The 13,999-nt window shown below is 49.2% G+C and overlaps 1 protein-coding gene across 1 annotated transcript in view; it reads right to left on the bottom strand.

Moving 5' to 3' along the window:
* Positions 1–531: 531 nt before the first annotated feature.
* LOC144108541 (uncharacterized) overlaps positions 532–13,999 on the bottom strand; it is a 43,404-nt gene continuing 29,936 nt past the window's right edge. Inside the window, exons 2-3 of the mRNA XM_077641753.1 lie at positions 2,023–2,732; positions 532–1,383 (exon numbers count right to left, since the gene is read on the bottom strand). Of these exons, the coding sequence (XP_077497879.1) occupies positions 532–1,383; positions 2,023–2,732 (1,562 nt within the window). The remainder of the gene's footprint in view (positions 1,384–2,022; positions 2,733–13,999) is intronic.

Below are 13,999 nucleotides of genomic sequence, written 5' to 3'. Positions count from 1 at the left end.
GCCCATATGTCCGGATAATTGAAGTCCCCGAAAAGGAGAATGCGCGCATTTGGGTATTTAACAACAAAATGATTTATAGTATCATTCAGATGTCGACAGAAGTTTGGATTTGACTGCGGGGGCCTATAACAAACGCCGAGAAGTACTGTTACAGGGGGAGTGCGAATAATTAGCCATAATGATTCCATATCAGATGTGACGTGTGCAATAGAGCATGATATACCACGGCGAATTGCAACAAGAACACCGCCCCCCCCCCCCCCCCCGTGAGTTTTTTCGATCGTTTCGGTAGACGTTGAATTCGGGTAAGTCAGTTAAAACTTCAGCGTCGGACACGTTACTGTTTAACCAAGTTTCAGTTAGTATAAGTATATTGCTCCTGGATGACGAAATTACACTGGATATGAGTTCACGCTTTGGGAGGAAGCTGCGGATGTTAGTGAATATCACGGAAAACGAGAGAACATTTGAGGGAACATTTGAGGGTGTCGCACGCTGGCGTTTTATTGGTGTAGAGTTAAGGGACGATTGCTACGCGAGTTGCTTGACGGTGTTAGATGAAGCGTCAAAAATATAACGGTTCAAGCCGATGTGAAGTGTTTTAAATCGCAAGGAACATTTAACAGACCTGGATTTAGCAAATGCAACAAGTTGTTTTCGCGCGTGACGAACGGCATGCGAGAAGTCCTCTCCAACACTATAAACCGTGTCTTTCAGATTTCGCCCATTTGATAGGATGGATTCTTTAGTTTTGCTACTTGTGAATTTCACGATTATGGGACGATTTTTATCTTGTGACTGACGACCGAGGCGATGAGCTCTTTCTATTTCGTGGGGTTCCACAGTTATTTGAAGGTTATTACGGCAAACACCAATGTATAGTTTTTCAGATTCTGCCCACGTTTCGCTATCAGTAGTGTCAGGGATACCATAGAAGATGAGATTGTTACGGCGTGACCTGTTTTCAGCGTCCTCTATGCGGGCTTCTAGTTCCTGGATTATACGCGCCACGTTGCTTGTGTCAGCCTTCATCTTTTCAATGTCGTTTCGAAGGGGAAGTAGTGCTTGGTAGTGTGTTTCCAGGTCGGCCATACGATTGCTTAAATTAGTTATGGTTTTATCCGTAGTAGTGAGCTGGGATTTCTGACCTTGTACTTCGGCTATTAGTTGGGTTTGGCCTGCGGTTAGTTTCTGGAGTTCCGCGAGTACTGCACTGCTGTCGTTAGGACCAGGGTTAGTTTCGATATCTCCTGATAACAATAGCAAAGAATGAACAACAGTGACACACTCGGCGGCAATGGCAACACAGCACTGTGGGCTCGGGAACTGCCCCAGAATACAATTGCTTGATCTTTTGGCAAATAAGGTATATGATTTACTAACCTGCATCGCAAAGATCAGCGGATTAGATGGCTGCGCTGAGGTGCAGTCACCAAGCCCACAGAACGGTGCCGGTGGCGGGGGGGGGGGGGGGGGCTTTTATATGGGGGAAGCTGTTGATGTCCGTGATGATGCGGCCGTCCAAGATTCCTTCGGCGCCGGCAGCCACTGTTCCTCTGTTGTGGCAGCAGTCATCCGGGGCGGGCAGCTGACGAGCGGATAGCGGTAGCGTCCCGGCTCGTCACTGGAGCATGGTGGTGCGCAGTCAAACGACGCACCCGAAAGAAGGCTTGCCAAGGTCGGCAACAGTAGGCTGACGAACAGCTGGTTGATCGTCTGCATCGCAAAGATCAGCGGATTAGATGGCTGCACTGAGGTGCAGTCACCGAGCCCACAGAACGGTGCCGGTGGCGGGGGTGCTTTTATATCGGGGGAAGCTGTTGATGTCCGTGATGATGCGGCCGTCCAAGATTCCTTCGGCGCCCGCAGCCACTGTTCCTCTGTTGTGGCAGCAGTCATCCGGGGCGGGCAGCTGACGAGCGGCAAGCGGTAGCGTCGCGGCTCGTCACTGGAGCATGGTGGTGCGCAGTCAAACGACGCACCCGAAAGAAGGCTTGCCAAGGTCGGCAACAGTAGGCTGACGAACAGCTGGTTGATCGTTTGCATCGCAAAGATCAGCGGATTAGATGGCTGCGTTGAGGTGCAGTCACCGAGCCCACAGAACGGTGCCGGTGGCGGGGGTGCTTTTATATGGGGGGAAGCTGTTGATGTCCGTGATGATGCGGCCGTCCAAGATTCCTTCGGCGCCGGCAGCCACTGTTCCTCTGTTGTGGCAGCAGTCATCCGGGGCGGGCAGCTCACGAGCGGCAAGCGGTAGCGTCCCGGCTCGCCACTGGAGCATGGTGGTGCGCAGTCAAACGACGCACCCGAAAGAAGGCTTGCCAAGGTCGGCAACAGTAGGCTGACGAACAGCTGTTTGATCGTCTGCATCGCAAAGATCAGCGGATTAGATGGCTGCGCTGAGGTGCAGTCACCGAGCCCACAGAACGGTGCCGGTGGCGGGGGTGCTTTTATATGGGGGGAAGCTGTTGATGTCCGTGATGATGCGGCCGTCCAAGATTCCTTCGGTGCCGGCAGCCACTGTTCCTCTGTTGTGGCAGCAGTCATCCGGGGCGGGCAGCTGACGAGCGGCAAGCGGTAGCGTCCCGGCTCGTCACTGGAGCATGGTGGTGCGCAGTCAAACGACGCACCCGAAAGAAGGCTTGCCAAGGTCGGCAACAGTAGGCTGACGAACAGCTGGTTGATCGTCTGCATCGCAAAGATCAGCGGATTGGATGGCTTCGCTGAGGTGCCTAAATTAAATTTTAAAGGAAAATGGTGTGAAGAAGACGACGTGAATTAACCGAAGAATAAAGAAGAGGAAGAAGAAGCATTCGGTGAGGTGGAGAGAGATGATTGGTGGAGAAGCGTTCGGCGAGGTGGAGAAAGATGATTGGTGGAGAAGAGAACAAGACGACGACAAGGCTTACGTGGGCTAACACCGAGGCTATAAAATGGCGAGTGAGAGCGAGGCACTGGGGGAACAGCAGAGAAGCGGAGGCTCCGGCAGGTCAGGGACACATCGGCTGGAAGAGAGCGATGCCGGCTACTGCTCTGGTGAGCTCGCGTTCTACGACATCGCATCGTGGATTTCCTGCCGTGCCTGAGCCCGTTCCGGGGAGTCAACAGAGGACGCTACCACCTGCTACGGCCAGGGGTGTCTCCAGCGCTGTTGCCACCCATCCGGGTGGTGCTCCCAACGCCAACAACACCGGCATCATCTCCACGGGCGCTTGGACCTGGAGCTTGTACGACGCAGCCAGCGACGCCAGCCCGAGCACCTCGAACGCCGCCTCGACGCCGCCTACTGGATCCATACAATGCCGTAGCCACACCGAACCAACCGTGAGCACGAACGCCGACCGCTAATAGTAGAACACTAGTAGTAGACGCTAGTAGCAGTGTGCCCGGGTCGTGTGTATTTACAGTCTTTGTGCTTTGTGTTAGTTTTGTTAGTTTTGTGTTCTAGTGTGTGTGCCACGTAGGGTGTATTAAATGTGCGTTTGTATGGGTACACCCGTCGCCTAGTCCATTCTTTCGGTCCGAGTGTTCTCCGGAGAGATCCGTGACAGGCCCTCGATTTAACACTTAACGAATTCCTGCGCGGCTGGGACAGTCCTATGTTAGCTCTGTACCTCTGAAGGGGCATGTTAGGAGCACCTCTGAAGGTCCATGGGTGCCTTCGTGCGGCGATACCGCGGATTCCAAAGGTGGGTGGGAGGGGGCAAAGCCGCATGTTAGATCATACTTTGTATTCGCTCATTTTGTTAAGATACTGTATAAAATGCCAAGCACGCTACATCTTGCTGCCACGCGCAACACACGCAAGCGCCGATATGATCCGCAGTAGCTGCTTGCACACACCTGTAAAACGACTGCCGCCTTGCTTTTATATACCCCTCCCTGCCTCTAAAAAGAAAAAACGAAAGGCACGCATGGCATTATGTAACGTGCTCTGACCTGTGGCACACGCAAGAGCGACGCCTAGCTAGCGGAGCACGTCGCTTTGGCATCAGCGACGAGCTTCCGCAGCTTTATCGGTAGCTCGCCAGGCAGTGACACCAGCACGATAACTTGTCGGATCAATCGCTTTCGCACGCCAAATGTAACGTTTAAGCCGCGCTGCGCACTTTGGCCGGTAACCGACGAGTGACAGAAGCATGGAGGTGAAGGCAGTAGCTGAACCAGCGCCGAAGTCGCGCGCGGCATGGCACAGCGTCGGACAGCTAACAGCGGGAATACCGAAGCGCAACGACATTTAGACATTCTAACTTGGTGTTTCAGCAGCCAGTCATAATATAACATGAAGAAATTGCGACAAAAATACGAGCTCAAAAGGCCCCGCGATACCTTGCGCCAGCTTTAGCGCCAGTGCTTTCTCCAGATACCGTCTGCTACTTCCGCACCGCGTAGGGGGAGCCACAGTCGAAACGAGAGAGAAGGAGCGGCGGCGCACGAGAAGGAGAGAGGAGATGGCGCTACTTTTAGTCTATTGAGGGGCTTTAGTCCATTCACTAGACGCACGCCATCTGTTGCACCTTCGCGGTACATTGCGTGCTGGGGTTTCAGTGAGTGCCGCATAATGGCGCTACGACTGCACGCCATGCACGAAACAAATTAACTCGAAACTTATCTGCTACTCGCTTAGTTGGGATATCTGTAATTGACATGCTCATTATTAAATTATTCATGCACGTCTCAGTACATATACCGAAGATGCGTTTGTTACACAGCTCTAGCAGATGCATTCACTAGACACGCCTTCATTTTTTTCGAAGAACCGAATAGTCTTGGCCAAAATTTTCTTATGCTGTTTTATTATTTGAGGCCGCTTAAAGGTCACATCTGCGTCGTAACATGACCTTCAAGGTTTGTACACGAAAAGTGGAGCCATCGCTCCGAATAGTTCAGGGGGCACTTCAGACTGCTTACATACTGTGAAGGTGACAGTATTGGTGTCTCACCGTGAGCATTGTCCTCGACGCAGGTTGCGTACTGAGAAATCAAAAGAATCATGTTCGTTATTCTGGATTCTAACTCGCCATTGCGTTGGCTGCATGTCATCCCCCTTGCAAAAACAATTGTTTCTGACTCGCGAGGGGCCTGACGGAACGCCTAGCAGGGCTGGGTACCGTACCTAGCCTACCGTCTTCTCTAAAACACCGTCTACAACGGGGACCCCTCTCACCGCAATGTCGCTTGGGCTTCTGCTCACATAGCAAAATGGAAGTGAAAATTGATTTTGAGCGAAAGGAAATAGTTCACTATCTGTCTCACATCTCGGCGGACACCTGAACCGCGCCGCAAGAGAAGGAATAAAGGTGGAAGTGAAAGAAGAAAGGAAGAAAAAGGTACCGTATTGCAGGGCTCCGGAATAATTTCGACCACCTGGGGATCTCTAACGTGCACTGACTTCGCACAGCACACGGGCGCCTTTGCGTTTCGCCTCCGTTGAAACGCTGCCGCCGCGGCCGGGTTCGAACCAGGATACTCCGGTGGGTACTCAAACGGGCCTTGAGGGAAATGAGGCAGCTGACGCCGCCGCCCGCGCGCTCTCTCTCCGGGCATTCCTCTTCAAACCTGACGATCGGGAACTCGAATCCACTCCAGCTTACTCCTTCAAAGGCATTGCTTTACCTTATCAATGGGGCCACGGCCTTAATACCTGCCCGTTTAAAGGTCTCTCAAAGGCGGAGGAGCGGCTGCTGCCGCGCCTGTATACTAACACTTTGCTGGCAGCTCTCAAACACTTCGACTCTTCTATCTCGGGCAGCTGTCCGCACTGTGCGGAGAAATCTTCGGATATCTACCGCATAGTGTGCACCTTGCTATCCCCCTTCACCTTAACCCATTTCGAGAGGAGTAGGAGGCGACCCTGCTCGGCTGCCCTGACTTCAAGGCCCAACGGGCCTTGGTCGGGCGTGTCCGGGCGACGGCCGACTACACTAGGGTCCCGAACTAGGGTCCTCCACCTAGTACTTGTAGTGGCTCGCCCCCTCTTGATCAGCTCATGCATAACCTGCTGTAAGTGCATCGGCCCTTAAATGTTTTCCACCACCACCACTGATAAATCAAACACGCGCGTTCGAACGCTTATTCCGCAAACGCTGAATCCACACAGTACCGAGTGCACGCGATTCGAATACCTAGTGCGAACTAGCCTCAAACTTGACTAGCAGATGCATGCTATGTGCAAGGAGAACCCGTATGACACCACTCAGAACGCTGCACAATGAGTGGTTGCAACACAAATTTGAAATGAATGTATGAGAAGGGCATAAATCTGGAGGTACACATATCGGCGGTTCGCATCCCTGTCACGAACTATCTTCCAATCTGACTAAGAGACATATGCTGCATGCAAGAAGAAATCATATGACGCCAACCGCAACGGTGTACGACGAATGGTTGCGTCATAGTTTTGATACGAAAATAGGCAAAGCAACCGCAACATAGACGTCACCAGTTGTGCGCTCACCACTTCTGCGCCCAAGTGTGGCGTAGTGAATGTCCGGGCCCCGTAGAGTATCTGTTTCGGGTCCAATTGGACTTCACTCCCGCCACCGGTTGGCCCGGTATTGCACTACCTCCGGAATCGGCCTTGTCTTTAGCGCGTCTTTACTATCCTGTCTTTCTATCCCATCTTTCAACTCTCTGACTATCAGCACGTGGTAGCGATTGTGTCTCGGCTTGAGCCAGTGAGCAGACCGGTGCAGTTTCCTTTCCCTTCTTCCTTGCAACAACAGGCGGACTGACAAGTGTGGCGTTGTTGGTTATTGAGTAAAGGAAATCACGCAGTAACTGTCTCAGTGGACACCCGAACCACGCCGTAAGGGAAGCGATGAAGGAGGGGGTGACAAGACAGGAAGAAAATTTCCAGTGGCTTAACTTGGCTAACCCTGGAATTGAGCGAAAAAGCAAGGACGCTTGCTAAGCGTACGCCACAACTGTTCTATATATACGCACACGACCACGTGGCTATGACGTGGTACCATAAGGCGTTAAGACACCTCCTTCTGATGTCATCACGTGGCTTCACATCACCTCATCGGATGTTCTTAAGGTCAAAGGCCACCCAATGTCAAAGGTGGAAGGTAAACGCAATGTCAGAGGTCCAAAGTCAACTAAAGGTCATGGGTCAAGGACCGGGGTCAAGGGTTCCACCCCATAACTGTAGCACATATGGTCATTCACGGCTAAAGTGGTCGTTCAAGGTCGTCTCCGGCCTACGCGACGACTGCTTTACGTAGCGTAGTGAAGCTTTTCGCTTCAAAAGAGGTGCCGTAGTGGAGGTCTCCGGCAATCATTTCGACCACCTAGGGGTCTTTAACGCGCACTGACATTGCACAGCACACGGCAGCCTTTTGCGTTTCGCCTCCATCGAAACGAGTGCCTTAACCACAGAGCCACCGCTGCGGGTCCCTACGCGTTCTCTGTGCGCCGTTTCGGGTAGCGATGCTATGGCAGGCCAGACGCCGCTCCTGGCTGCGCTCTGTGTCCCCTCTATTTCGCAGCATCTCCGTACACCAACAGAGGTAGCGGCACTTAATAGCTTTTCCAATGGGGGAGCGATAAAAATGCTACTATAAATATCATCAGGACCAATATCATTGTCATTTCTTGAAGGCTTTTGCAGGCGTTTTAAAGTGGTGTCACTGATCAAAACACTGAACAAATAAACATAGTTAACACACAGACGTAAGGCAGGTGTATCCCGAGCGTTTTTTTTTATACTTGACGTTTTATTTTTTAGACAATGAGAGGCAAGCCGGTGCTGTCTGTGCAGTTGAAGTGTACAGCAAGGCGGACATTCTGCGCGCGTAGAGCTCGACTAAAAGCCCCACCGCGATGGCTAAGTGGTTATAGCGCTCGGCTGCTGGCCCGAAACACGCGGGTTCAATCGCTGCCGCGGCGGGAAACTTTCGGTGAAGGCGAAATTCTAGAGGCCCGCGTACACTGTGCGATGTCAGTGCACGTCAAAGAATCCCAGGTGGTCGAAATTTCCGGAGCCCTTCACTACGGCGTCCCTCATAGCCTCAGTCGCTTTGGGACGTTAAACCCCCAATGAACCATTAACCAGAGCTCGACTAAAAGAAGATGATAATTAACTGAATTTACCTACTCTCCGTTTTATTCTTGTGGCGCAGGTCAATTTTGTAGAGGCCGCCAACATCGAAGGAGAACGCAGTTTTTTCGTTTTCTGAATTGGTATTGTAGTTGGAAACGTAGAGCGTCAAAATCACGCTTTTTAAGGTTGTTCAGTCGGCTTTCCCGCTTTGCTCATTTACAAAACAGCGTTGGGTGTAACTTCTGCGGGTGTAACTGAACAAATTTACTGTTCTAGAAGGTTTCAGTGGTGTCACTCAACGTGTAGCGCACTGAACTATTGAGCCTTGACCGAAACAGCGAAAAAAATACCAGGAGTTTTGAAGAAAAAAAATGAGCGATTATTCAATGGATGCAAACATGTGTGGCAGACCATTCGACGATCATATATTAACGAAAGTTTAGAATGAATGAATGAATGAAAAACGTGCGAGGGACAGGGGCAAATCGGGACAAGACCAGGTGATCCAAGGAACAGTAAGGAGCTCTTTGAGCAGCGCAAGAGTTAGCAGTAGCATTGAGTGAATAAATTATCCCTTTAAAGGTCGCTTTACTTAGTATGCGATGGAAACACCCTTTACCGCTTTGACACGCCGTTTCTCCCCTGTATAATATTCAATGTGTTGACAAAGATTATTACGCCGGGAGGTGATTCATCGCTTCATCAATAGCTTGCAAAGCTCTTCTCTCGTGGCGGCAATATGCCTAAGCCTTCGTGACAGATTTCTTTGCATGATTACAAATACCTTTTATAACATATTTAGGTCAGGACCATGCGCTGTCTAATCTAGGGTCATGATGGCCATCTCGTCTATCGGTGCAATCGCCTTAAGCGCACAAGCGTCGCGAACAATCAATTCGCCCTCCGTACTGATGTAGGCAGAGAAAAGACCTGTCCAAAACGCAAAAAGAGCCAATGCAACTGCATCTGGTGCACACGGTAAAGTTGCGGCCCAATCCAATGTCAAGAATTCGGTCGGTGGCAAAACTAAGCTGCCAATGAAAAGTATCTTGAAAAACGACGCCAGCGCAGTACTCCGAGAGGACGAAAAAAGCAAAATTGAGATGGAAGAGAAGCGCTGCATTTTTTCATCGTCAAACAAGCCACAAAAGAAAAACAGGGACCGTATTCCGAGCTTGCGTCATAATAAAAAGCGGCATAATCGGCCGCAGCGGCCACATCTTATGGGTCGAAACGCCGGAAGCCGATGTCGGTTCCGTTGCGACTGTGAACGGCGGCAGCATGTCACTGCGTTGCAGTTGCCGCAGAGAAACATCCAGCGGTACTGTTGCTCTTTTCCGAGAAATGGAACGCTGCCAATGCGACAGAAGAAAAAATCACCCCCAAGTTTACTTGCGCACCGCATTCCGCTGTAAAGGCGTAATATCAAAGGTTCTTTATTTACCCAATCGACTTCAACAAATAGAAACAATAATTCAGGCACTCTTTTCTGCACCGTAAAAGCCGAAGGTGTACTTGAAGAAGAAAATATTGTATGCAATAACGCATGGCTTTTCAGTGACAAAAGGCGGTCGCTACAGCCGACGATCGCCGATGGTAAATAAAAGGCAGCCAGCTTGCTCGTACCGCACGGCGTTTTACGTTTATCTTGAGTGTAAAAGGAAATGGAGAAGAAAATGTTTGGCGTGCGCTCACTCGCTGCACAATGCGCGCTCCGTGCCATGCTGAACCAAGACCCCGTGAAGAATTGCCGTGTCCAGCATCGCTGAACGTAAGTTGGCGCTGTTATCTAATGGTTGTGCAGACGGTAATTTAATTTTTATTCCTTTTCTGCAAACACTGCAAGAACAGCGAGACGCCGCTGTTACGTTTTCAATATTTTTGCTACAAATATGTAAAAGCAAGAAGCTCGAAAATCTTCTGTGTTTCCTTCATATATGCGCTGGGAGACTTCGCAGACGAAGTTTCCGTGGGTTCGTCATGGTACGAAGCGCACGCATGCTCACTGACGCCTGAAAACAATCTTGCAAGCTAACTCCCGAGCTCAAGAGCTCAATGCAGATATACAAAACCGCGGCTATTGTGAACCAAAAGGGGCGCCGAAAAACCGCCTGTGGCATGTCAAACGAGTCGCTGTCGGCTGACCATACGTGTACATGAGCTATTTCACTCTGGCAGTCATTACACACAACTATCATGCAGGACGCATCAACAGTATTATAGAGAGGTTTTAGATTAGGAAGTGCACATTTGCGCGTGTGGGACTTTATTGTTTATATTATATCATTCAACGCACTCACACTAGATAACGCCGGTGATAGTGGCTCCATCCGGTTTTAATGAAGAGAACAATTTCTACGATAAACTGGAGCTCGTTAGGCCTAGCAGCTACCGAATGTGAACGGAATAAAAAAAACAGACAAAATTCATCTTCTATTCAAATTGTTATAGGCAAGATAAGATGAAGCGAAAGCCCCGTATTCAGCTTGTAGCCAGTTGACGTACACAAAAACGCCGTAACTTCGACGAGTTCACTTCGAAGCGAGAGGCTCCGCTTCAGAGCCTTCGGAGCGCGCCGCCATGTTGGCTTTCCTTGTTCTGTTTGACTTCACCATCCGGTTTATTCGACCCTTTTCGCTGCATCTGAACCACCACATCCGCTTCGAACATTTCGACGAATCGGGTGTTGCCGCTGAGGTAGATTATGGCGCTTTTTATTATTACACAAATTCGGAATACAGACACAGGACACTCAGAGAGAACAGCACGGAAAAGTCTTTGTGTCCTGGTGCTTTTAATGCGCTGTTGGACGATGGTAAAAATGGAAAAAATGACAATGAAAAAGTACCAATTGCCCCAACGTTCTACATTGCTGAGAAGAGCTGGTCATTGCTTTGCTAAAGTGATGCTACTGGCTATTTTAACGGCCTAGAGGTGGCGCTTCAATTGATCCAATGTGGCGTCGCTACGAAGGGCGCTACCGGTGTCAGCGTAGATTGAGGCGCGCTTATTTAAAATTTTTACGATAATCTCACGCTTCTTCTTCAATGCAGCCTGGTGCGAGCCAAACAATGTCGTTTTTGGGCATTGGCGACGAAGGCTATTGTAAAACAGCAAATAACAAAACTAGAAGCGCAATGTTTCGCATTAAGCATTAATGGGAAGCAAAGCGGTCCATCATACGGCTCTTCCAGAGACTGAATAGTCCCACTGACCGGAAGGTCACAACACAGTTTTTTTTTTCCCACAGGCAAAAAAAAACAGATCCGAAACACAGAGCTGCCGCAGTGCCTGAGGCCTCACCGAGATACACTAGCCTCGAACCGAACGCCAACTGAAACGTGACGTGCTAGCGCACAAACTTTGTATTTGCCCAAGTAAGGTAAACCGGCTGTTATTTTTTGGCATCTAATTCTATCAACTTCCTTCTGTTTGCACACGGCAGTGATTGTGGATTGGCAGAATGTGTTGCTCCAGAATTCCCTTCGGTGGCCGTGAATGCTGCGATGCGCTTTTTGTGCGGGACTCCGTACAGCGCCGTTGTACTGACTGAGTAAGGTTAAAGCATTGCCGCTAAATGCATTTTTTTTATTAAAACATTGTGAAAAAGTGAATGAGGTACTGATTCATATTTTAAAAGCGCAATAAAACTGCGGGACACAACGAAGGATGAACACCACAAGTGCGGGGGTTTTATTGCGCTCTTCAAATATGAATCAGTACCAAATCGCCCAGTTCGCAGCTTTAATGAATGAGGTACTGTCCATAAATGTTCAATAGATAGCATAAATCAACCTAATTTTAATTTACATCAAGCTGATTGGTTATACACAATATGGTTGAGGTTGTTTCCTCAGCTTATCTCCACTACAAACTTAGATGTTGCTCCTCGTTACTGCTTTCAGGTCAGGAACAGGCGGGAAGCGTGCCGTTCATGGCCGGAATTGTGATTCGAACACGGAGTGTGCATTCACATTCCTATTCAAGCTACACACAGGTATACGCCAGGAACAGCCGAGATCAGCATCGTTCACAAACATCACAAGTCTCCTCTGGGCATGCCTTTGGTCTTCTCGATCAGTAGTTCATAGTGTACGACAAACAGCACACGCCGCAAAAGCGTCACTCTCACTGCCCTCTCTTCTCTTTCCCTCCTTGTCCTACGTCTGCAAGCGCACGTGGAACCTTCTCGTGACCTTTAACCGACATATATTTATGGGACTAGAGCATAAGTTTAAATTAAATGGCCCCATTTTCTGTCTTCCTGTGTCGTGTGCTTCAGCCCTGCTTTCTCTACGCAGTGAGCAAACAGCTGCTTTTGGATGTAGCACCAGCTCCTGCTGTGAAGGAAAATGTCGACACTGACCTTGCAGCTGTGTGCCTTCCGGCATATCAACACGCATATTCAAGAGTGCCTTTAACTCACGTGTTATTCAGCTCCGTGCTGCTGACGAAGCCAACGAGCGGCAGAATGGGACTGTGCGCTGAGTTAAATGAGCATAAACCGGCCGCATAGTGCCTCTATACCGTGCTCTCTCCACTACGAGGCGCTCTCTTCCAAATCACGGCAGTCAGCTTGGCTGGGAATCCCACTATCAGCACATGATTGGAACCACAAACTTAACAGTGATCGAGATGGTGTTTCGAAGCATGCAGCAGAAAGGATCAACTAAGTCGTTCGAATCATCATCCGTAGTGGTGTCGCAAGGATGAGGAAAGAAAGTGTTGAAAGCATTGTATAGCATTTGCACAATAGTTGACCCCAGCTGTTTTTCTCTCCTTTCTGAAGAAATCAGCTTACCTGTACTGAATGTGCAGGATGATTGCAATCAGAGGGTAGCAGGAACCATGTCTGTTCGAATCTGTAGTGCAGTTGCTTGCTGATCTGTGATGGAAGCTTGGGGTGGGCCTTCATTCTTTAGAATCTAGCCCGTCGTGCGGTATTTCTGAATCAACGACGCATGACCCGAGGATAAACCACCATAAAGCAATAACTTCCTGATAGCCTTTAGAACGTCATCTTTATCACAAAGCTGGGTGCTTCCACTGTGTGACACATATACCCCATATATCTCAATCAACATCTTTGCCCTACACCACACCTTCCTGTCCTATCCCAATGAATCTGCGTATTTATTCTGCTCGCCTCACTCTTCGCTGTCGTTCCCTTGAAAGCCGTTACCCTGAAGGTTCACGAGTTACGTACTGTGTCTAAGCGCAATATGTAACTCGTCAATCTTCATTTGATTCCAGCGAGTTAATCATTATCTTACATTTTTTTTACAAATCAGGATGCGTTTCTTTGCAAGCAGCTACATTTGTTGTTATGATGTGAACTATTATAAAATGAACCGCCTACAGTGAAAGTACGAGAGTGTTCTTATTCTCACTTAAGCTTTTTCGGCGTTGCAGGGTGGGCGTGTTATTTTTTTTAGTGTCAGTTATTTTGAAGGTGCCGTTGTGATTGAAGATTATGTCAGCCATCTAATGATGAACGTATGCAGGTGCATCTGGAAGGTTTTGAATAAGGTCTTGGCTGAAAATAGAGCAAAATATACAATTTAACACAATAGCGGCTCCAGAAACAGATAAAGGGGAGCCATCAGGATCATAAAGGAGTGCAGGGTTAGATTTCGAAAATGCCTTGGGTTGCTATGCAACATCGAAGACAAGGCACAAGAGTAAATATGTCGCTTCTCTTTTAATACCAGGGCATCGTAGTACCAGGGCAGCCGAGCAGTAATTGCCCAAAGCGAGCTTTGAGTTATTGTGTTTATCACAGGCGTGTTTTTTTTTATCGTTTGGCCGCTTTAAGTTCGCATTAAACCACGGTTATTTAACTCGTTCGGTTACCGCTGCAGCTCGGCTCTAGAGGAAGCAAGTTCAATTCGGTGCCGCGAGACAGATAACTTGAAGCAAAATCCTCATAGAAGGTCGATAATTCATTATTTA

The sequence above is a fragment of the Amblyomma americanum genome, chromosome 10 (assembly GCF_052857255.1).
Source record: "Amblyomma americanum isolate KBUSLIRL-KWMA chromosome 10, ASM5285725v1, whole genome shotgun sequence".
Taxonomy (NCBI): Eukaryota; Metazoa; Arthropoda; class Arachnida; order Ixodida; family Ixodidae; genus Amblyomma; species Amblyomma americanum.
Note: the sequence above shows the minus strand (reverse complement) of the source record. Positions and strands in the feature narration are given on the sequence as shown.